This window comes from Trichomycterus rosablanca, chromosome 5 (genome assembly GCF_030014385.1).
Source record: "Trichomycterus rosablanca isolate fTriRos1 chromosome 5, fTriRos1.hap1, whole genome shotgun sequence".
Classification (NCBI taxonomy): domain Eukaryota; kingdom Metazoa; phylum Chordata; class Actinopteri; order Siluriformes; family Trichomycteridae; genus Trichomycterus; species Trichomycterus rosablanca.
Window position 1 is genome coordinate 32,513,497 of NC_085992.1, and position 24,712 is coordinate 32,538,208.

A 24,712-nucleotide genomic window follows, 5' to 3' on the forward strand; every position below is an offset into this window, starting at 1 on the left:
AGTAGTTCCACAACGAATATAAAGTTTAACACTACAAAGCAGACATCCCAAGTTGCAAAAACTCATTTCAGGGAGGTAAGAACAAGAAGAAGAAGAAAGAAAGAACCTCCGAAGGGAAAAAAAGAAATAAAAAAACCTCTCGCACACACCAAAGGCTATGGATGAAAACAGAACTACTAGGAGCTGCTAACTGGCTTAACTAACTGTTCGCGTTACAAACACATTAATGTTCCCTAAATAGTGCACTAGATTGTGTATCAGATCATGGATATATGTTCCCTACATAGTGCACTACATAGTGAATTAGACAATTGGTTATGTTCCCTACACAGTGCGCTAGATTGTATATCAGATAACGGATTTAAAACGCGACCGGGAAAAAAAGGCTGTTGCCTGCGTGCGCGTTTGTGTGCATGAAGCTTGTCGTTAATTACAACGCGTCAGCGGAGTAATACCATTGTGGTGTGAAAAGACCGTGCTGTTATCACGAATATCAGCACGTTTAGAACGCTTCTCAACCAATCAGATTGTAAGGTCGGAACTACCTGTTGTATAATGCACTATATATACTATGTAGAGAAATATGCAAATCCCTTCCAATTTTTCATTGTTTTTAAACATTTCAATCATTTTCTCACGCATGCAAACTGGAGATCCTCTGGCCATCTTTGCTCATCAAAGAACTTTCCTGGATGTGCTTTTGTATCAAACCATGATTACAGTCACCTGTTGACATCACCTGTTTGGAATCACATCATTATTTAGTTTTTTCACATCATTACTAGACCTAAATTGCCCCCGTCCCAACTTTTTTTGGAATGTGTTGCATGCCTGAAATGCAGGGATGGAGGTATATTAATAAATGAAATGAAGTTAAGCAGATAAAACATGACGTATCTTGGGTTCAAACTGTCTGCAATCAAATAAAAGTCAAAGTTATTGTAAGAAACACTGCATTTTTATTGTATTTGCATTTTACATACTGTCCCAACTTTTTCTGATTTGGGGTTGTACATTACTTTTGTACATAGTCACATTCCGATGCATTTTTCCCAGCCACTGATGCACCACTGTTTTCACATCATCATCACATGAAAATCTTCTTCCCCTTAAAGCTTCTTTGAGCGGTCTAAAAAGGTGGAAATCAGATGGTGCTAAATCCGGACTATAAGCTCTCTCAGCCTCTCAGACATGACCAACTACTACTTCTTTCTCCCTCACTGTTTCCAATGAAAATATAAAGGCGTGGAAACTTTTTGAAGATTCATCGTATTATGCCACAATGATGATTTGCAGCTTAAGCCAACATGACACTGAGCAATTATCAGCCTAATTTCAGCCTAAAATCATCAAAACGGAAGTATGGAATGCAAAAAAAGGATGGCGCAAAACTGATGTACGGAACACTGAGGCTTTGTTATACTGTTTAAACAATTCATACCAATATACACAGATTAGCTTTTTATATATAAATATATATACCCTATATTTGGGGACAGTGGTAGCCTAGTGGATAGAGCTTTGGGCTATCAACGGGAAGGTTCAGAGTTTGAGCTCTGCCACGCAACCACTGTTGGGCCCTTGAGCAAGGCCCTTAACCCTCTCAGCTCCAGGGGCACAATACAATGGCATACCAACAAGCTGGAATATGTGAAAAAAGAATTTCATTGTACTGTACATGTGTATACAGTATGTATATATGACAAATAAAGGCATTCTATTTTTGTGGCATAGCAGCTAGCACAGATGCTTACCGTTCCCGTTCCCTTATTTCACTCAACACAAACAACTCTGAATGTTCCTTCTTCATCTTTTTGAGTCGTGTCTTATTTAGACATAACCTTAACATATATTATGTTGGTGTAATTTTGTGATTGACGACATAACATGTTGGTGTATTGAAGTAGATTTTGTCAATGACTTTAATATGTTAATTCTACTTAAATTATTGAAATCAGTTTAAAGTAAATCTACACATGAGAAAATAAAACAAAATAAGAACTGTTTACATCAATGCAGCATTCTATATTCTGTATATAAAGAACTGTGAGAAAATGAAGCATTAGCATACGTTAGCATTTCTTTAGAGTAGGCACTTTTTCCTACTGGCAGTGCCTGTTTTACATCTTATGGAAAGTGATAATTTTTACATGGCTGCTGCACAAGGTTAGTGGAAAAACTGCTAAAATGGAAGCCACAGTGCCAGGATAAACAGCAGTAATGTTCATCAACAGGTATAAGAAACAAGACACACACAAGGAATTTGTTTTCGGCTGTTGTTATCTCTCTACAATATACAAACAGATAATGATATACAGATAATGTACAAATTTAACACACTAGACAGAATTTTGTATATACAGTAGACCCTTGACTTACAAATTTAATTGGTTCCGAAGGGCTGTTCTTAAGTCAAAATGTTCGTTAGTTAAACCTGTTTTTCCCATAAAAAATAATGTAAACAGAATTAATCTGTGCCGGACCTCGTATATTTTCCCTTAAATCTTAAATTATAGAATATACATTACTGTAATAAACAATAATAAACAACAATACACAGTAGTACTGTACATAAAACACACACCACATTTCAGTACAGTACGTGTGCTTTACTATACACCATAATACTGTACATTTCCTTTTTTTTATATAAAATGTATCTACCAGAAACAACAATAACTCTCATATTTCTCTATTATTTCCTTCTTTATTTCAATAGTGTTGTATTTTGTAGGTGTAATTGCATGGGGAAAAAATACTTTATTCAGTGATTTCCTTCTTCTCTCTCACTCACTGTCCCCGCTGTCTGATACACAGTGACAGCTACTGGCAGGAGTAATTATAGAACAATGAATAGTAATAGATTTGTTCATTTTCTCAACATTGCACTTCCTCTGCACCTTCTTTGAGGCCATTTTAATATTGAATTTTACAAAATATAAAGAAAACACCGGGAAAACACTGTCCGCTGTCCGAATGTTCGCTCACTGTATATATACAGTATATATAGAGAGAGAGACGGTCAGAGTTAACTTGTTCGTGACGTCACGTGTTTCACAAATTTCGGTTCGTAACCCGAAATTTGTTCGTATGTTAAGTTGAAAAAGATCGTTCCTAACCCAAAATGTTTGTATGGTAAACCGTTCGTAACCCAAGGGTCCACTGTATATAGAAAATAGAAAAATACCATAGATAAATAGTAAAAAACTAAAATGAAATTACAACAATGTACAGTATGTATAAAGTGCAGTGTGGCATGTAAACAACAGTTCAGTTCTGGTTATTAATAAGTTTGATGGCATTTGGGAAAAAAACTGTTACTGTGTCTGTTTGATTTTGTGTGTAGGGCTCTGTAGCGCCTGCCAGAGGGTAAAAGGTTAAAAAGTTCATCTCCAGGGTGTGAGGAGTCTGTAATTATTTTTTCTGCCCGGTTTCTGGTTCTTGTTATGTACAAGTCCTGGAGGGTGGGCAGGGGAGCACCGATGATTTTCTCTGCAAAGGTCTTTTATTACAATCAAGTTGTTCACAATGTTCAGGAGACAAAATGTGCTAAATATTAAGAATTATATCTAACCTTTAGATTTTAAATGTCACTTATTAAAATAGTAATAATAATATTCCTAGATAGCAAGCAAAATTCTGCACAAATGACTCAGGTAGGCAGGTAGATTCAGCACAAAAAACTTGGGCAGGTAGTTTTTATTCCATTTAAAAGGCACCCAGTCTGAAGATACCCTTACAATGTCTGATACTGTACTGTGATCAGATGTGGGGAAAATTCTACTGAAATGTGCACTGGAGGTTTAGTTTTAGTCAGAATCAGAATCCAGATCATTTTATTTTGCTAAGTATGTTTCACATGCAGGAAATTTGTGTTGGTGAGAGCACACGTGTATGACATGTAACATACTGGACAGACCAGACAGCACCCATACTGTTAACAAGTATTAACTAAAAGGGAAGAGAAAGAAGATCCTGGGTTGGATTCTCTAGTTAAATGGTCCAGGATCCGTTCTGTGTGGAGTTTGCATGTCACGTGTTTATATTTATATTTATATATATATTTCAATTTTATCAGCTCCACTGTATTCCATCTATTTCTCTACATACTTTTTTAGCCTGCTTTCACCCTGTTCCTCAATGGTCAGGACCCCCACAGAGCAGGTATTATTTAGGTGGTGGATCATTCTCAGCACTGCAGTAACACTGACATGGTGGTGGTGTGTTAGTGTGTGTTGTGCTGGTATGAGTGGATCACACACAGCAGCACTGCTGGAGTTTTTAAATACCGTGTCCACTCACTGTCCACTTTATTAGACACGCCTACCTAGTTGGTCCACCTTGTAGATGTAAAGTCAGAGACGATCGCTCATCTATTGCTGCTGTTTGAGTTGGTCATCTTCTAGACCTTCCACAGTGCACTGTTGGCTGAATATTTTTGGTTTGTGGACTATTCTCAGTCCAGCAGTGACAGTGAGGTGTTTAAAAAGTCCATCAGCATTGCTGTGTCTTATCTACTCATACCAGCACAACACACACTAACACACAACCACCATGTCAGTGTCACTGCAGGGCTGAGAATGACCCACCATCCAGGTAATCCCTGCTCTGTAGTGGTCCTGGGAGAGTCCTGAACATTGAAGAACAGCATGAAAGGGGACTTTATATACACACATGAGGGATCTTCAAATGGTTTCCACACTTATATTTTGGTTGGAAACGGTGAGGCCATGAGGAACAGTAATTGGTTGCGTCTGAGAGGCTGAGAGAGAGCTTATAGTCCAGATTTAGCATCATCTGATTTCCATCTTTTTGGACAGCTCAAAGAAGCTTTATGTGATTATGATGTAAAAGCAGCGGTGCATCAGTGGCTACGTACTCAACCAAAAACATTTTTTGCTAATGGCATTAAAAAATTGGAACGACACTGGGAAATAAGCATCGGGAGGTGACTGACCATGTAGAAAAGTGATGTCATTTGTTTTTGGAATTCTTAATAAATAGAGTTTTAAAAAGTGTGGAAACTTTTTGAAGTACCCTTGTATATATATATATATATACAGTGTATCACAAAAGTGAGTACACCCCTCACATTTCTGCAAATATTTTATTATATCTTTTCATGGGACAACACTATAATAATAAAACTTGGATATAACTTAGAGTAGTCAGTATACAACTTGTATAGCAGTGTAGATTTACTGTCTTCTGAAAATAACTCAACACACAGCCATTAATGTCTAAATGGCTGGCAACATAAGTGAGTACACCCCACAGTGAACATGTCCAAATTGTGCCCAAAGTGTCAATATTTTGTGTGACCACCATTATTATCCAGCACTGCCTTAACCCTCCTGGGCATGGAATTCACCAGAGCTGCACAGGTTGCTACTGGAATCCTCTTCCACTCCTCCATGATGACATCACGGAGCTGGTGGATGTTAGACACCTTGAACTCCTCCACCTTCCACTTGAGGATGCGCCACAGGTGCTCAATTGGGTTTAGTCCATCACCTTTACCTTCAGCTTCCTCAGCAAGGCAGTTGTCATCTTGGAGGTTGTGTTTGGGGTCGTTATCCTGTTGGAAAACTGCCATGAGGCCCAGTTTTCGAAGGGAGGGGATCATGCTCTGTTTCAGAATGTCACAGTACATGTTGGAATTCATGTTTCCCACAGTTTCAGGGTGTTAGCAATCTTCTTATAGCCCAGGCCATCTTTGTGGAGAGCAACAATTCTATTTCTCACATCCTCAGAGAGTTCTTTGCCATGAGGTGCCATGTTGAATATCCAGTGGCCAGTATGAGAGAATTGTACCCAAAACACCAAATTTAACAGCCCTGCTCCCCATTTACACCTGGGACCTTGACACATGACACCAGGGAGGGACAACGACACATTTGGGCACAATTTGGACATGTTCACTGTGGGGTGTACTCACTTATGTTGCCAGCTATTTAGACATTAATGGCTGTGTGTTGAGTTATTTTCAGAAGACAGTAAATCTACACTGCTATACAAGCTGTACACTGACTACTCTAAGTTATATCCAAGTTTCATGTCTATAGTGTTGTCCCATGAAAAGATATAATGAAATATTTGCAAAAATGTGAGGGGTGTACTCACTTTTGTGATACACTGTATATACCTATATATTGTTATACAGATACCATTTTTACAGTAATTAGTTTACAGTTTAATACTGTAGACATGCCCACTGCACTGTGATTGAACTGGAATGCAAATTATGTAAATAGCTCATCATTCATGGGTGCTCTACCGGCTTTAGGAAGATCTGCTTGGTGTTGCATTTTCTGTGGGTTTGATTTAAGTCAGTGTGTGGATGAATATTGAAACTGTCAGTGGTGTTTGATTAACAAAAGAGCTTCCTAATACTTTAATATAGGCCACATAAAGGTTGTTCTGGTGTCATCTGGTCAATCAATTCCCATTATGTTCCAATACTTTTATGTAGCTTGATCTACTTCTGTTATTCTTAAGGGAACAGTAAATGTGTGAGCTTGTGATAAAAGCTCATGCTGTAGTATTTACACACACACATATACATTCACAAAGAAACAATCACGCTCCTCCAGCTGTGTTATTTACCATAAAGCATTACCCTTAAATTAAGAGCGTGTTTTCTGCAGCAAAGAGCAAATTCCTCCATATGGCTGAGTGTTTAATTAATTGCTAATTGTTATGAGCTATAATAACTGTGGGACTGTAGTGTGTAGCGGCTTTTTCGCTGCCACTGCTGCTGTTTCTGCCGTCTCCCCAGAGAGGACTAAAGATGCTAAACTCAAGAGAAACAACCCAGCGTTACGCTCTTCTCCAGAGAATGTGTGATCGTTTGGATTATAATAGGCCTTTCTATCCTCTGCTCCCCTGGGTGCACACACTTTTACCGCTGTTCCCTCACAGCTTTTCGTTTGAAGGTGTTCAGAGTGTGTCATTCCTAATAAAGTTATTGCTACTGCTGCAGTTTTGCCTTATTTGGATTTATTTCCGTCTTTCATTTCAGTTAACTCCATTCAAGGAACTGAAAAATGACTTTATGGTCATATTGTAACTATCTGTTGCTACAGTATAGTATGTAGCAGTTTTTTAATTGTGTGGCCCATGAGCTACTAGTGGCCTCTGATCAGCGATGTGGTGGTCAATTAGTAAAGTTGACATACACACAGGTAAAGTGCATTTTTTTTGTGAAAGAAGTCACAGTTGGGTGGAAGCATTTAAACAGTAGCCGAGAGATCTACAAAGTCAGCTATAATACATCATCATGTGAAAAACGACCGAGCAGCAAATAGGGTCCCTCAACATTTAAATGTACATGGTTTGGACTATTATCCATTAAATATCCATGAAATATTATAATTTTAGTTCTTATTGCAAGGTTCTCTTTTGAGACCAGGGGTTATGTAGTGGGCGGGTTATGTATAGCCGACCCCCAGGCGAGTGAATATATGCGAATCAGCCTTGTGTTTAGGAGAGACACACCCTGATCAATGCACTTCTTCCCTGCCTCTGTGCAGGTGCCATCAATCAGCCAGCGGAGGTTGCAGTCGCATCAGTCAAAAGGGGTCCCTATCCGGCTTAATACCCCACCCCTATATAAACAACAGGCCAATCGTTGTTCATGTGGCCGCTCAGCCCAGCTGGATTTGATATGATGTATTCGAGATCCCAGCTCTGGTGTGCTAGCGTGTGTTTTTACCGCTGCTCCACCTGAGCGGCGGAAATTCAAAGTTTAAAAAAGATACCCAATGCCAATGCATTGGGCTCACAAACTATGAAAAGAAACATATTTGATGCAGCATTAATGCCTATTAAGCTTTTAAGAAAGAATTTTGCCCCTGACTTAGGCCCTGGTTTACAATACTAAGAGCCCAGATAAGTAAAACCAATGCAAACATTTGAATAATCAAGACTCAGAGAGACTAAACTGTTAATGTCTTGTGTTCTAATAACTGTATTTAGTCAAATATATGACAAATGAGGTATGTGTACATACTGAAACTTTCATGTATCAGTCATGTATCAACATCTGTGCAAAATAAGTTGCTAAAGGGTAAACATGTATTTATTTCAATTGTTTTAGGCTCTTATGCAATAAATGTGTCGACAGTTTTAATAATTCAATGTTGATGTTTACATCTTGAAACTAAATATATTGTGCTTCTAAATCACCGTTTTAACGTTAAGTTGTTTTATTTTTCTAGACAATGACCCTTATTTCACTACATTTACAAATTGCATACTCAAACATGCAAAGTCAAACATGCAAAACAGACAATAAATGCTGTTTTGCCTTTAAGCATTTAAGTCCCTTCCAAACCTCCTCAATAATTTGGTGAAGAACATAGTACTGTATATAATATGCAGGGAATTGGTAGTTTAGGTAATATTTGCCCTAGGATCAAGTAGGCTGCCACTGTTCGGACCATTAGCATAAACAATTAACCTACAATTGCTTAGTTTATTAACACGTGTTGACTTAATGGTAAAAAATTATCCACCAATATAATTATCAGCAGATAAAATTCTCAATCTTTTTTTAACCTGAGATTTTTTATTTATTTTTTATTTATGCATTTTCTCCCAATTTAGCATAGTAAATTTGTCTTCCGCTGCTGGGGGATCCCTGACTGCAGTAGAGGTGGGTATATTGCTGCTCACACCTCCGACCCACGCACAACCCTTAGCGGAACCCTTTTTCACCCATGCATTCTGTACAAGCATCTCTCTGTCTGCTAATCAGGGTCCTTACACAGCTTTTGAAGACCCCTCCTACATAGTCCGGTCATCCCGCCCTGCAGGCACTGCCAATTATGCCCGGTAGATGGTGCCCAGCCAACCGGTGGCAACGCGGAGTTTCGAACTGAGGAGTTCAGAATCTCGGCGCTGGAGTGCTAGCGGAATATCCCGCTGCGCCACCTGGGCGCCTTTATCCTGAGATTTGACTTTTTTGACCCCAGATATTCACGAAGTTTAGGATAAATGAAATCGAATTAAGCTGCCTTATTTTTAGATTAGTAAAGACAGGTTATTTCTGATCCTTAGGACAACGAGAGAACACAGAATATTATCACCACACAAGGTTTAAATTCTTACAAATTTCCTTTGTATAAAAAGTATATGACATATGTAAATGTAAGGTAATTATTGTGCTTCATCAAGGATTTCTGCACCTTAATAACATTAAGAAAGAAATAATTATGAAAAAGTGAGTGATTCATTTCCACCTCCATTGCCACTAAGCATGCTATCATAAGACTCTTATTTTCACATGTTGATCAGTTGTATATCACTGTGCATCTATTAGCACTTTCTTTTATTGTAATGATATACTTAATGGCATCATGCTAACGTTATGCTTAAACTGTTGCTTCACAGCCAAATCATTAGAGCTAAATTAACACCTATGATAGACAGTGGTGGCGTGTTTAACTACACAGTGTACTTCAGAGACCACTTCAGCACAGCTGGCGTTAAATTAGCAGTATTTTTTAATAACTTGTTTTTTTGTTGGTGTCTATGCTGAAGAAAAAGAACAAGCAGACCACAGTAGACACAGTGAATAAAACCTTAATTTATTTTTTGTTAATTATAAAAGTAAATAACCAAAACATGTTGTCTGGATTATGGACATTAAAAGGTCATACAGTTGTTTCAGTGTATTATATTTAGACACTTTGTCTTCCTGTTGGTTTCAGCTGTTTCAACCACACCCAATGCTAACAGGTGCCTGCCTATAATCAAGCCTGGCAATAGAATAGCTCATACTGATGAGCTCACTTATATTTAATTTAGCTGTGTTGTAAAACACTACATTTACACCGATCAGGCATACCATTATGACCACCTCCTTGTTTCTACACTGTCCATTTTATCAGCTCCACTGTCCATATAGAAGCACTTTGTAGTTCTACAATTACTGACTGTAGTCCATCTGTTTCTCTACCCCCACAGGACCACCACAGAGCAGGTATTATTTAGGTGGTGGATCATTCTAAGCACTGCAGTGACACTGACATGGTGGTGATGTGTTAGTGTGTGTTGTGCTGGTATGAGTGGATCAGACACAGTAGCGCTGCTGGAGTTTTTAAATACCGTGTCCACTCACTGTCCACTCTATTAGACACTCCTACCTGGTTGGTCCACCTTGTAGATGTAAAGTCAGAGACGATCGCTCATCTATTGCTGCTGTTTGAGTTGGTCATCTTCTAGACCTTCATCAGTGGTCATAGGACGCTGCCCACGGGGCGCTGTTGGCTGGATATTTTTGGGTGGTGGACTATTCTCAGTCCAGCAGTGACAGTGAGGTGTTTAAAAAGTCCATTAGCATTGCTGTGTCTAATCCACTCATACCAGCACAACTTACACTAACACACCATCACCATGTCAGTGTCACTGCAGTGCTGAGAATGATCCACCACCTAAATAATACCTGCTCTGTAGTGGTCCTGGGAGAGTCCTGACCATTGAAGAACAGCATGAAAGGGGGTTAACAAAGCATGCAGAGAAACAGATGGACTACAGTCAGTAATTGTAGAACTACAAAGTGCTTCTATATGGTAAGTGGAGCTGATAAAATGGACAGTGAGTGTAGAAACAAGGAGGTGGTCATAATGGTATGCCTGATCGGTGTATATCGTCAGTATTTCAAATTTCTGCACAACTTTTGTTGCCCCGTCAACTATTGGTGCTGTTATTGTGATTGGTACATTGACCAAAGCCACCCTTATTACCAGTGGTGGTTCTCAACCGATTTAACTGGGGGTGAGAAAGTTTTGTCATTCTGTTAGAGAAGCCCATTACTTAAAATTTATCAGTTCACCAAATATTAATCTGGTTCACTTATTGTTGTGTGAACACTAGGAAGAATTTTGTATTTGTTCTCTGTATTTTGTATTTCACAGTTTTAAAGGTTCTTGCAAATAGATCTACAAACTATCAAATTAAATGCTTTTCTCTCTTGACAGTTGCATTATGAGTCTCTGTTACATTAGGATTAGGGCTCTGCATTATCAACCGGTAGGTTAAGGGTTCAACCTATAGCACTGAAGTAGCCAGTGGCTTTAACCCCCTTGGCTCAAGATTTGCCACATAAAAGCTGGAATGTATTTGAAAGGCAGGAGGAAAGGAAAGTCCCTAAAGGACACAGGTATGACTCCACACACAGCACTGCCTGCTGTGCCACTGTGTCAGTAATTGATTTGATCATTGTCCTAGTGCCTGTACACATATTTTATCTTCTCCTGATAGAGCCCTGGTGCAGCTGTAATACTGGACATCTCTGTCTCCATGTGCCTGTGTGCTGTGGAGCATGTTTAATCCCATCAAAAAGCGTGTATCAACATCTGCCTAATCCTGTCTAATGGCAGCTACCCTGTGAAATTTGTACCTCCAAGCAACATGTATTTCCATAATTAGGAGAATCCCAGCAGTTGGGAGAAATGCTTAAGCATGCTGGCCAACAGACTGGTTTCCTTCATGCCATGCTGTATTTGTGTGTGTGTGTGTGTGTGTGTGTGTGTGTGTGTGTGTGTGCTTGTACAAATGATCAAATAAAATAATTTTTTCCCAAATGTTCCGTTGGTTATGCATTATTTTTTGTAATCAATATACAAAAAGATCTCAATGTCTTTGTTGATACCAATCACTTTCACTGATGAGAATTAATTTAATCTCTAATTTATTTACAGTCTCCTAATTTAATCCTCATATTTTGTTAATATACTACTACTAGCCAAAAAGGCATTGTATTTGGATCTTTGAGTTTATGAGAGCATACCATTTCCAGAAAGTGATCCCTAGAGCTGTGATACACTCATACTACCTGTGAAGCCTGTGGATACACTTGTAATCTATTTCTGTATGTATAGTACATTTAATAAATTATTAAAATGTTGTACTATTACATGTAGTAGTAACATTATGGTTATTCTTGTGTTCATTATTTTTCTGAAATCAGAATGAACAAAAGTTTGAGTTGTGGCTTCAGTTATTTTCTCTCGTGATGGCACAGCTCATGCATTAGTATCCTTGTCTCCAGCCACTGCCCGTAAGGAGTTGTTCTTAAAGATGTCTGAGTGGGTTTTCTTTCAGTACTTTTGTTTCCTCCCACCATTCTAAAAACAAACAAATGGTGGATGGTTGATCTAAATTCCCTCTAGGTGTAGGCCAGTGCATAAATGGATGTGTGTATGGTGCTCTGTGATGGATTAATGCATTGACCAAGGTGAACTTTTGCCTTGCAGCTAGTTAAACCTACTGTGAACCTGACTAGGATAAAGCAATTACTGAAAATAAATAATGAATGTATTAATGAGATAATAAATGTGTTTGAGGTCAATAAGAAAATTATTATTATTATTATTATTATTATTAAAATAGCAACAACAAAAACAACAATAATAATAGTAATTTTCTTTAAACACATTAATTTTTTTAATTATTCTTTGGGGCTTAAAACCCCCAAATAACGGTCAAGTAAAAACACACTTGATTGAAATAATTAAGTTTATGAGCATCTGATAATTATACGTCAGTTCAACAGCTAAATTAGAAGAATTCTAGAAGGATTCAGTATGTTAATGCTCCAGATATTTATTATTAAATGAAATAAATAATAAAATGTGATTTTTATTAAAGCATGTGTTGCCTTAGATGTTTGGTGTATAGTTCCCTCATAATTGGAACACATGAAGAATATGTATTGTTTAATAATGGCTGAGTAAGCCGTGATAGTTTTGTAATATTCACCAACATGGATTGTGCAGTGACCTCTAGAGGAAGGAATTCAAATGCACAAACAGTCTGTGGACACTAGTTATTGTATAATTATTCTTCTAAAATACTTAAGAACAATGGCAAGATTAATGCTTTTATTACCAGCTTTAATGATCATTTATAAGGTTTATAACCTCTTTTGTTTTAGTAGCCACATGTTTTTTTCTCGTACTAATGAGAGAGAAGAACATATCAAAAATCTATACAGACTGTAGCTGAGGATCCTGTGCCACTACCACTCAATTATTTTCAATGCATGATTATTTATATGTTGTTACTGGGCTTTTAAGGGTTATTTAAATAGCTTTTATAGCCTATTTTAGTCTAAAAAAAACCCAAAAAACAATAGTACTTCACAGTGCTCCAGAACTCTGCTTTTCAAAGGCAGAAGTGGCCAGCCTTCACATCTTTCACTTCAGTTATAACAGATGGGCTAAAATATCCGTTCAAACATCAGCCTAAATCTGCTGATGGCAAAGCCATCTTCAAGTATTCCAAGTCTGAAAGGCCAGCTGGTTATAGTACGGGGGCATGGCACAAGAAAACAGTCTTTCTAATTACCAAATAGCTCTTTCTTACACGCACACACACACACACACACGTGTACACAAAGGACTTTTAACATGTTCAAGAGATTTCTAACTGTGCTTGCGTAGTTCTGTTTGCAACATTTACACATTAAACACTATTTTACTGTTAAATGATTCATCAGATGATGAAACTCTCTGGATATAGTTTGCATTCTAAACCAAAAAGGAACAGTTTGAAAAGTTTCCATCAGTAAAATTTAACACCTTCATGTTCTAATGTGCTTACCATTTCAATCAACAAAGACACTATGTACTGCACTGCTGGCAAATGTGGCATGTGTCCAAGTTGTGATGAAAAGGTAACAAACTGAAATGAGACTTCAGACTGAAAGAAGCATTTCATATTCAGGCTTTAGACTGAGAGGAAGATTTTTATTTATGTTTTTTGTAGAACCCTTGGTTTAGTCTACAGTGAGTTCTGGTAAAATTGCAAAATGTAGGATCAAAAACAGAAACACCCATGATTGGCTTGTTTTTATTGGTGGGAATACAGAAATAACATTCCTCTTATGCAGAGAGCAGGGCCAGATTGTAAGGCTAAACCTGTGATTACCTGATGATAGTGTACAATTTATTCTAATCAGTTTGGTTATTCATCTAGAAAGCTTCTCACCATGGACAGATTTTGTCTGGATTATTTGGGTCACTTTGGACACTCATATCCTGGTTTTCCCTCTTGTCAGGACCCTTGTGCACACCAAGCACATAGGTATAAACTTACAGATAGCAGACTTTCATTTTCCCACACATGAGGCAGAGTCTGAATAATGCTGAATAATGATAATTCAGCATATTTCTTGAGAAAACAATGAGCAGATTGTTAGGTGGCACAAAGACAACAATAGAAAGAATGCTTTTAACTGTCCTTCACGTGTAACAGCTCATCCAATGACACATTCACCACATCAGCTTAATGAGGAGGACATTCCCAGCATTAAATAATGATTGTGTTTGGTCAAAATTCCAGACCTGGGAGGACAGTGGTTTGTTTTGAAATGTATTAGTAACGCCAATTAATTTACTGGGGCGATGGAGGCTCACTGAGTACGGGACCATGGCGATTCAGGGTGGGCTGAGTTTTCATAGCCAGCTTGGAGGAACAAGTGGGAGTATTCATCAGGTCCTGGGTGAACCTGGCTTCACACATCTGTGAGACCTGTGCTCTCACCTGATTATGCACTCCCTACAGTGCATCACACTGCCTCTACATCCTCAACACAGCAGGACATGCCTGGCTCTCTAAAGTTAATTGTTTTGCCATGATTTCAACTTGTTTTCTCTGAACTGCACTATTTTTGGTTATGCTGATATTGTTTAGCTTATTTATCATGTTGGGAATTAAAAGAAAGTGATAAAATTTATTTTGGTTAATTAAATAATTGTTTGTTTGTTTGTTTATTAGGATTTTAACGTCAAGTTTTACACTTTGGTTACATCATGACATGCCCCACCTGGGGGATCGAACCCAGGACTTTCTTGCTCTGAGGTGACAGTGCTACCCACTAAGCCACCGTGCCGCCCGTTAATTAAATAATAGTTCACTAATATGTTATATTCATTAAAGGTCTGTCAATAATACAGGTAAAATAACAGAATTGCAAAATGCACCTGTGTACGCAAACTAAGTAACTTAAATTGAGCAATAACATGAAAGAGATATAGTGGTAAATAAATACTTATGTAATAATTCAGCTGATATAGTTGTACTGCACAGCAACAGAGTCCAGATGACCTAGGCTTGATTATTGCCCATGGTCAAAGTCTGTTAGTAGTTTTTGCACATTCTCCCCTATGTCTGAGTGGGCACTCCATCTATCTTTTATCTCAAAAACTCTCTAAAAACATGCACTGGCGACTCTAAATGTTGACATTCATTCATCAAGAATTTGCTGATATAGTATTCAAGTGTGAATACTGAGAGGGTAATAACAGTTCTGTTCATATAACCAGTTTGAGGTCACTTGTGCTTTGTGGCCATCAAGGTTAGAAACTCTGGCTGTGACTGTGGGATTATAGAGCCCACACTGTTAGTACAACAGCACAACCTAAATGGTTAACACAAGGAAGGCTGGATCAATAGATTTACGTTGTTTAAGCCAAATTCTGACAGTTCTGACAATTCGCCAGTTACTTGATGATTGTTATAATTTTATTTCCTACTCTGATTTCTGTAACACATTTGGATTTTTTAGTTCCAATACTGAATTTAAGAAGGTTTGTGACTCTATTTCTGATGGTCTTCTCTCTTTACTTAAAATTAACTAGAAGGCAACAACATACTTTTCTTTAACTAACTATGTTATAGCTTTGAATGGGGTTGATATAATGGATAATAAATGTAATAATAATTTTATAAGGCAGCTCTTATCCCTTAAATCCACTCCATTAATAACTTTCCAGTGGTCAGCTCATCAAAGGAAAAACAGCAGCTCAATTTGGACTCTTCCTTACAAATATGTTCTTAATAACAAATTAAAAGAGCTGATTTATAAAATTGTACACAAATGCTACCCAGTAAATGCATTTCGGAGTAAATTTTATGATGTGAGTGATGCGTGTGTTTTCTGTAAAGGGGCTACAGAATCCATTGAACACTTATTTTTTGATTGTGTATTTTCCTATTCTTTCTGGGTTGATCTCTTCCTAGACTTAAAAAGAAGATGTGGTAAGGAAATTCCTCTGAAAGGCCAATATGTTTTATTTATTTTCAATAACCCTTTATTTAACCCTTTATTTAGTGCTTTGTAATTAACCTGATTATAATTTTAGCCAAATTTTATATACATAAAATGAAATTTGTCAAAAAAAACACCTACATATATGAACTTTGTTTGAACGGACTTGTGTAACTATATAGACACATTGTTAAATTTCCGACAGAAGCAATATAAGAAGTGTTGTAGATCTATTTCATTGTTAAAGCTTTTCAATTTTATCTGAATCCCAAATGGTATTATTTTTTGTTTATTGTTTTTTTTTTCTCTTTCTCTGCTGAATGATAAATATTGAACTTATGTTTTTTTACTGTATGACTATGATCGATTGTTATTTACATTTAATTAAAAAAAACAAAAAAAACAAGGAGTTTCTGGCAGCAAAACAGCCCCTTACTGGATGTTTTCTTTCCTTAATTTCCTGTTTCATTCTGTGTAGAGATTGTCTATAAACACCAGACATTTTTAAGAAATCACTGCTGCCACAACTGGCTGAATTGATAGTTACATGAATTAGCATGTGTTCAGGTGTTTCTAATAAATCGCTAAGCGTATCATATTGTTTTTGAAGTAATAAAAATATTACATATTTTACGTTATGAGCCTATCATTGTGTACAGAAATACTCCTGTCAAAGTAAATTGTGTTATTTTTGTGAATATTGTTCTTGTGTTCTCTCGTCAGTCAGTATATGAGCGCACCTGTTCTTTGTGGCCGGCGTGCTTCGTGACTACATTACCCATGTTCCCACGCGCTCGCTCTCTCTCCTCGCTGCGCCACTGTTGTAGGAAACCAGTCGGCTTGGCCTTTCTGCTTTCTCACTGTTGCCCGGTGTCAACCTACGCCGAGAAGCTACACACAGCCCTCCCTCCTCCCTCCTGTTCCCCACTCAGCGCCTGATTCCAATTCGTCTTCGCGTCTCTTCTCGCCTCGTCTATTGGTTTGGGACGCCGCCAGTCAGGCCGCTTCCCATTTTCCCTTTCCCGGAGAGTTGAGTAGCAACAGCTCGGAAACATCTGGCCGCCGCAGCAGCAGCTTTTCAGTGTTCCTGCGCTGTACTGCGCTCAGGTCTTCTCCGCTCCGTCTTTACTGTTACTACTACCACGACTACTGCTGCTGGAATTATGGAAACCGACTGAAAGAAAGTCTCCTCAGTTGAACAGGGTTTCTGAGCGGAGCTGAACGGAGTGAACGCAGCTCGGTTGTCTGTAAGTGGAAGCTTTTAATACGAGGCGCTGTTGAAGCAGGTGAAAGAGAGAGAGCTATGAGCACTGGCTGGCTTCTTACGCTAAAAGTAGCCAGCTTTTTTCTAACCACTGTCGTTTTTTAGCAAAAAACAGTTGTTAGAGAATGTAGTGCGACTGCCTTGTCAATTTGGGCCTGGTGTGAAAAATAAAACATTGCAGGTAGCTTGGTTACTTTTTGTTTTAGCTACGAGCTAGCTTTCGCTCAGTTCGCAATGTTAGTGTACACACACACACACACGCACACACACACACACACAGCGCTGTACTGTGTTGTTATTAGGTTCTGTTTAGTTTATACAGTGTGTGTGCTGAGGAAAATGTATATTTCTCATTTGCACACAAGCGACGTGTATAAAAGCTAATTATGCTTCTCAGTGTAAATGGGAAATGAAAAACGTGAAGCATTTGTTTTTCTTGTAGCTAATACTACTGACTGGTCGCATTTGTTTCCCCTTGTTACTCACAGTTCAAGCAGCTGTGGGTTTACAAGTTTAGAGCCAGTCACATATGCTTTCAGAAAATAAGTGAATAAAACGATAAGCGCCTTCATTAGCAATTAATTAAAATGTTTTTAACCAAATAATACACATAACTAGCCCAAAGTGTGTTGTTATGTCTGTTGTCAGTTGGCTGTCGTTGCGCTGGTGCAAACAGCCCGTAAGTTTACATGGTAACGTAACGTCAATGTATTCCGTACTTTTATTTTATTTACTTTTAGCGATGTTTTATTGTCCTTTAAGTCCTAATTTTTTTATTTGAGCCAGTCAGTTGAAAATAAAACGTCCCATGTCCTATACCTGACTCGCAATATTGAACACATTTCGAGTCAATAGAGCTCCATAGACAGCATGAATATTTAGTTTTAGAATTCCACCAGTGCTGCTCATTTAATGCTTTTAAATGCTTCTTCAGCATCTACTCACAATGTGATTCTGTGATTCTATGATTCTATGATTCTATGTCGAGTGGTGGAGAACAAACAAGTACATATACAGTTTAATCTGGTATTTATAATTATTGATTTAAGGTTCAACAATGAAGGTCAACTTAAGAGAATAATAATGAGCTTGGAACACATTTGGATATTGAATATTTGGCTTTACATTCGGTTCTTCTACTTGTTAGGTTCTTCTTGTCGAACTAGTTTTGAGTAGAAAATAACATTGTAAAATTATGTATATATATATATATATATATATATATATATATATATATATATATATATATATATATATATATATATATATTTATTGTTTGCACTATTTTCAAAGCTGCAATTTATGACAAAAATAAACAAGTTCTAATGTGCTTTACTTGTAAAAGCATTAAATGATATAATTTGTATTTATGACCTGTCAGGTCAGATTTGGTGTAGTTTTTTATACATATAATGGATAAGCATTGATTGTGACACCCCAATCCCCGGCACTACTTAACTTCTACATAAATGTGTATTTACTTGTCTCTTGCAACCATTAGATTACCTAAAAACTGGACCAGTTATGTTGTGCGGATCTCCTTGCTTCCAAAGTTTTTTTATGTTGTTATTGACCAAAATATATTTCTGCCAAAAGGTCCTTAAATATTACATGCCAGACTTACAAATAACAGTTCTAAGGGTCCCACTGACTTAGAAAGACCAAAGTTGTCCCATCTGACTTCTTTTATTTAATTAGCTGATGAGGTCTATAGGATCTCTCCCATTGTCCATTATTTCATTTCTCCCCTTCTCTGTTAGTCGTCCAGAGGTTTAGAGCAAATGAATGACATTAATGGTGCAGCCGGTGAACCATGAAGAAGTTGAAAACAATATCAGCTGCATGGATCTGTCATTTGCAAATGTACTGTGCTGGCCTTTGTTTATGGTTACTGGAAGGAAACCAGTGAGAGAGAGAAAAAGGGAAAAAGAACCAAAAAACTTCAGCATAGTTAAATTCTTGGTGCAGGAAACTGGGTTAGAAAAAATGTTGACTTTCACACAGACCTATTTTCCAAAGTTCGCCTTTGCCGGGAGATTACAAGAAAAGGGGGGAGTTGGCCGGGTTTCCACAAAATCACCTTTTAACAGCCCCCCCTCCCCTTTGGCTTTTTAAAGGGAGAGAAAGAGAAACAAAGTTGTGTAAAGGAGAGGCTGGTGGCAAGAGTGTAGAGGAGTAGCATATGGCACTAAAAGGAGCACAGCTGGAGGTAGCATTTCCATCTGAACATGATGTCAGAGCAGCTGACAGGCTGCCATCCCCCAGTCTTTTCTTCTGCCGCACAGACTGTGAGTTAGTGTGTGTGCGGATCTGTGTGCAGGAGGAGGCATCGCATTCCCCTCCAACATCTCCTCCACTTTGCATCTGTCCCTCGCAGTTTGATTTTTTTCCCTTCTCCATATCTCTGTCTTTCTTTTCTCCTCCTTCCACTACTCGATTCAGCAAAGGGAGCTACAGCAGGCGTTACCACAACAGTGGACTTTATCAAGTTGATGCAAACTGCAGGTACTGTACAAGGGGTCTATGGATTGTAAATAGACAGCATTCTGAAGTATTTTATTGTCATTTTGTCTGTTAGATGTGTGTCAAATTTTTCTGTGGTGTAATGTAACCAGGTAGGGGGCGAATGTCGCTTGTTGTTGTCGGGACAAGTTAACAGGGCAAGCTTTTCATTAAGCCGCATCTTTGGTCTGTTTGTTGTGGTTTGACTTGCTTTGAATACGAGACAGTAGTTCAGCTGTAGGAGTTTTTTGCCATTGTTGCTGTTTGAGAGAAGTTTATAGAATTTAAAATAAAAGTTTAGTCAGTTGTAGATTTTACAGTTTGTTAGTGTTTTTGTTGGGTTTGTTTAATTTTGAGTTCTAATAATTTATGCTTTTGACTTTAAAGGCAGATTTTTTGTGGCAAACAAAATTTTCAATCGATGTAAAAAATCTATTTTTGATGTACATTTTTTTTTCTGACTAGAAATGTAAAATTATTCATAGACAGTCTGACTTCTGTGGGATGTTTTTTTTACTGTCCAAAGTGACTAATTTAGAACTTGCAGATTTGAGCTGCCCGAATTGGCTAGACAGCTGTAATCGCACTCCTCCTAGTCTTAATCTCTTTATCTGGGCAGCAGCTGCCATATGGCCCCAGTCAGCTGGATCAGATGTTTATAAGCCTCCTTCTCCGTCCCTCTCTGTCCTCAGAGCCTCCTAATTTGATCGCTGCTACCTTGCGAGCTGTCCTGCAATCTTTATTTTTAGCCATTTTAAGGATTAGGATTGATGTAGACTACAGGGCACTTAAAGTGATTGTATTGTAAATCTGTTGCTGGCTGCCTGTTTTGGGAGGATGTTCCATTTCTCCAAAGATTTGGGGAGGGGGAAGAAAAGGAGGAGGAGGGCTTGGCTAGGGGTTGGCTGTCCTAAGTCCCCCCCACCAAAGCCCCTCATTAACGAAGGTCTGAGCGCTGTTTAGGGGGGTTTGTAGGGGGGTTTGGCTTGGTATCCCAATCAGATTTAAATGAAGATTCAAATGAGTTCGTTTAGGCTTGCTGGTTGAACATGGTGCCCATGATGCATTTTTTGAGACGCGAGCCATCTCCGCGGGTAACAGGTGGGAATTATTGTTTATCCACTATCTATAATAGTATTTTTGTATAGTATTAATTTTGTGCTGGCTCGTCACATGTTTTTGTGAGCAAGTTCGTTGAAATTTCCGTGGTTTGTTGATGCTGTTCTGAAGTTGTCTTGATGCAGTCTTACTTGCAGTACACTTAAAAATCACTGTACTTGAAATTTCTGCTGCAGCGCGACTGCACCGGTGAGCTGTTTGTGTACCTGCAAGCTGGTAATTTAAAGGCAATGTCCTGGCCAAAGTGGGTTAATAAAAATAACTACTTTAGTAGCACAAAGAGGTGATGTGACTTTTGCACAGCACTCTGTAGCATTAGAATTTGAGGCGCTAACAGCAAGCTTAAACACCTTGCAGTTGCACATCTTATTCGCAGAAACATGAAATTAGTTTTGCTTGTTTAATTTTTTGTTGTAGTTGTTGGGATTATTCTGGACTTTATCATCAAAGCCTAACCTGACTTGTAAATTTACAGCTTGAAAAAAGCTTTAACTTTATCAACCTATGAATTTATTACTGATCTTTTTTAGAATTATTTATGCGAAACGCACTCAAATAAATACACTCTGTAGACTGAGGATTCAAAAGTGAAAACAAAGCAGATATTGGAATTTAAAAATGAAAAAAAAAGAAAGAAAAAAACATAATACATTGTAATCCTTTTATATCGGCTCTGCAATGAACATTTTTCAAGTGTTCCCACAGGGATGGAGGGATGGCGGAAGGGAGGGGAGGGTGAGAGAATTAGTGTGTGAGAGCCAGTGAGTATGTGCATGGGGGGGGGAGAGGGACCGAGCGGCTGGGAATAAAGAAAAGTTCCACACAGGGCTGCAAACAAAACAATTGTTGTTCTGTCAGGGCCCCTCTAACATCTGCGGTCTGTTGCAGGTTATGAAGACAGCATGGAGTTCCCGGACCACAGCAGACATTTACTGCAGTGTCTGAGTGAACAGCGGCATCAGGGCTTTCTCTGCGATTCCACCGTCCTGGTAGGCGATGCCCAGTTCCGTGCCCACCGTGCTGTGCTGGCCTCCTGCAGCATGTACTTTCATCTCTTCTACAAGGATCAGCTGGACAAGCGGGACGTGGTGCACCTGAACAACGACATTGTGACGGCTCCGGCGTTCGCACTGCTCCTCGAGTTCATGTATGAGGGCAAACTGCAGTTCAAGTCCCTGCCCGTGGAGGATGTTCTGGCCGCTGCTAGCTACCTGCACATGTATGACATCGTCAAGGTTTGCAAAAAGAAGCTAAAGCACAAGGCCACGGCTGAGGCAGACAGCACTAGGCGAGAGGAGGATGCCTCCAGCTGCTCGGATCACGCAGAGAGCCTGTCGGAGGGCGGCAGTGGCAACCTGTTAGCCAGCGACGACGACGACGACAATGAAAACAAGCGAAACGGCCATTGCCCGCAAGAACCGGCCCGGATGTGGGCACATCTCACGTTGGAGCGGACGGCCAGCCCTGGAGAGGCCGAGCCGCAAGGCAAGTCACCCGCTGCCACCGCCGCCGCCAGTCCCAGCAGCTCCACAGGGTCGCTTTGTCCGACTGGTGATTGTGCACTTGACCTGTCGGTCAAGTCAGCCATAAGCACCACTCCAAGTGAGGCCAGGAACCCGTTTCTGTGTGGTTCGGCCACTCCGGACAGTCTGCAAAGCGCTCTGGTGCAAGTTAAGGTGGAGAAAGACACAGGCTCAGAAGATGACGAACTGCCCAGCACAGAATATGAGATGGAGCACAGTGGCCTGAAAGACGGCGGCGCGCCCAACACCAAAGGCTTGCACGTCGGTCACAACGGGCACAGCGTTCAGCGGCTAAGCCTCAACCTGGAGGCACACCTGACGGCCCTGCGTGAGGCATCTCTGGAGCGAGACAGCAAGGACGTGGGTGACAGCGAGGTGCTGGGAGGTGAGCCTGACCGGGCACAGGAAAGCCCATTGCTTCCATACGTTTCAGGCATGTTGGGCGCAGCACACGCTCAGATCTTCATGTGCCCTCTGTGCAACAAGGTGTTTCCGAGCCCGCACGTGCTGCAGATCCACCTAAGCACACACTTCCGCGAGCAGGAAGGCACGCGCCCCAAGCCCACCACCGGAGACGTCAACGTTCCCACATGCTCCATCTGCGGCAAGACCTTCTCATGCATGTACACGCTGAAGCGACACGAACGGACACACTCTGGCGAGAAGCCCTACACGTGCACCACGTGCGGCAAGAGCTTCCAGTACTCGCACAACCTGAGCCGGCACGCTGTGGTGCACACGCGGGAAAAGCCGCACGCCTGCAAATGGTGCGAGCGGCGCTTCACGCAGTCCGGAGATCTCTACCGGCACATTCGCAAGTTCCACTGCGAACTAGTGAACTCGCTCTCGGTGAAGAGCGAGGCGCTCAGCCTGCCCACACTCCGAGACTGGCCGCTTGAGGATAGCTCACAAGAACTTTGGAAATGAGAGCAAATAAAAAAAACAAAAAAAAAACTGATTTTTAGGGTCAAATTGAGAAACAGAGAGCAAGAGAGGTAAGAACGAAAGGAGGCAGGGTGAAGAAAGGTCTGCATCAGTCATGTTTTCTGTGTGTACATTGCTTATCTTGTTGAATTGCACTTTACTAGCACATGAAAATGTTACTACTGATATTTCTGGTCTGTTTAGTTGTTCACTTTTTATATATCTATATATATATAAAACATGTCTGAAGCTGACATAAAACGTGCAAATCTACATTTGACGGTGCATATCCATACACTTGTGTACACTCCTCTATCCATGCCATGAAAACCCATATGAAGATTTCAGGTTTTTACACTAAGGAACACACTAAACGGGTACTATGATCTTATATCGGCCTGTACACAAAGCTCATTTATGAGTACGTGTATATATTGTGCACTACTACTAATTTATTTTGCATACATCATACCTGGTGTGTGTGTGTGGCTGTGCGAACATAGTCTGTTAACAAGTCAGTCCTGCAAGGATGTTCGCTCGGAAAGCTCCAAGCTTGCGTTATTTAGGCTCTTGTACATTTTTAAAAAACTTGTAATAGGAAACCTGACTGATAGAAGACAAAAGGCACTCATGCAATGTACAGCCTCCTTTTTCATATCGATTGACAGATTTTTTTGTATCATTTAAGGATGGAGCTTATGAGTTAATGTATTTCATTTCGTTCCAGACCTTTTGCTTGTTTTCTACCGAGATTGGTTTAGGTTGATTTTTTTCTGTAGTGTTTTAAACATTTTCTTTGGTTTGGTTTCGAAATGGGATCTGTTGTTGCATGATGTCCATGTATATTTAAGAAGATGTGAATTGCTGTATTGCTGTACACTGTAACTGACTGATTCATTACAGTCAAGGCATCTGTCTGTTTAGATAAAATATATATATATATAAATATATACCTTAATATTGCAGCTGTAGAAATTGCATGAATTTATTTAACTTTTATTTTTGTCGTTTTGGTTTTTTTGCATTGGAGAGTGTATTTTTTAATGAACTCATTTGCTTCCTGAGTAGTCGGATTTTATTTACCTCTCACTCGAGAGTGACTCCTGTTTAGATGTTCTACTGGGCTGTGAAGATTGTTAGTGTCGATGCACTGATGTCAGGCTACAGTAAGTCTGTGCCTGACTAATCTCGAGCGTGTAGCATGGGGCTTTTCCAAAAGCTAGCACCGCTCCTGCTTAGCACCTCCTCACACACTGCTGGTCTCCAACTGCTGTCTCTGTATCATGTTTACTTGCTGTTATCATTTAAAAACTCTCACCTTGT

The 24,712-nt window shown here is 39.4% G+C and overlaps 1 protein-coding gene across 2 annotated transcripts; it reads left to right on the top strand.

Annotated features, from left to right (window-relative positions):
* The first annotated feature begins 16,985 nt into the window (after positions 1 to 16,985).
* On the top strand, positions 16,986 to 24,241 carry zbtb18 (zinc finger and BTB domain containing 18). Of its 2 annotated transcripts, XM_062995059.1 has the most exons (3): positions 16,986 to 17,304; positions 19,764 to 19,826; positions 21,831 to 24,241. In XM_062995059.1, exons 2-3 carry the CDS (start codon positions 19,814 to 19,816, stop codon positions 23,390 to 23,392), a joined length of 1,575 nt encoding a protein of 524 aa, XP_062851129.1. In that variant the 5' UTR covers positions 16,986 to 17,304; positions 19,764 to 19,813; the 3' UTR covers positions 23,393 to 24,241. The 2 variants fall into 2 exon arrangements, with proteins under 2 accessions (XP_062851129.1, XP_062851130.1); XM_062995060.1 differs by lacking the exon at positions 19,764 to 19,826.
* Positions 24,242 to 24,712: the final 471 nt, after the last annotated feature.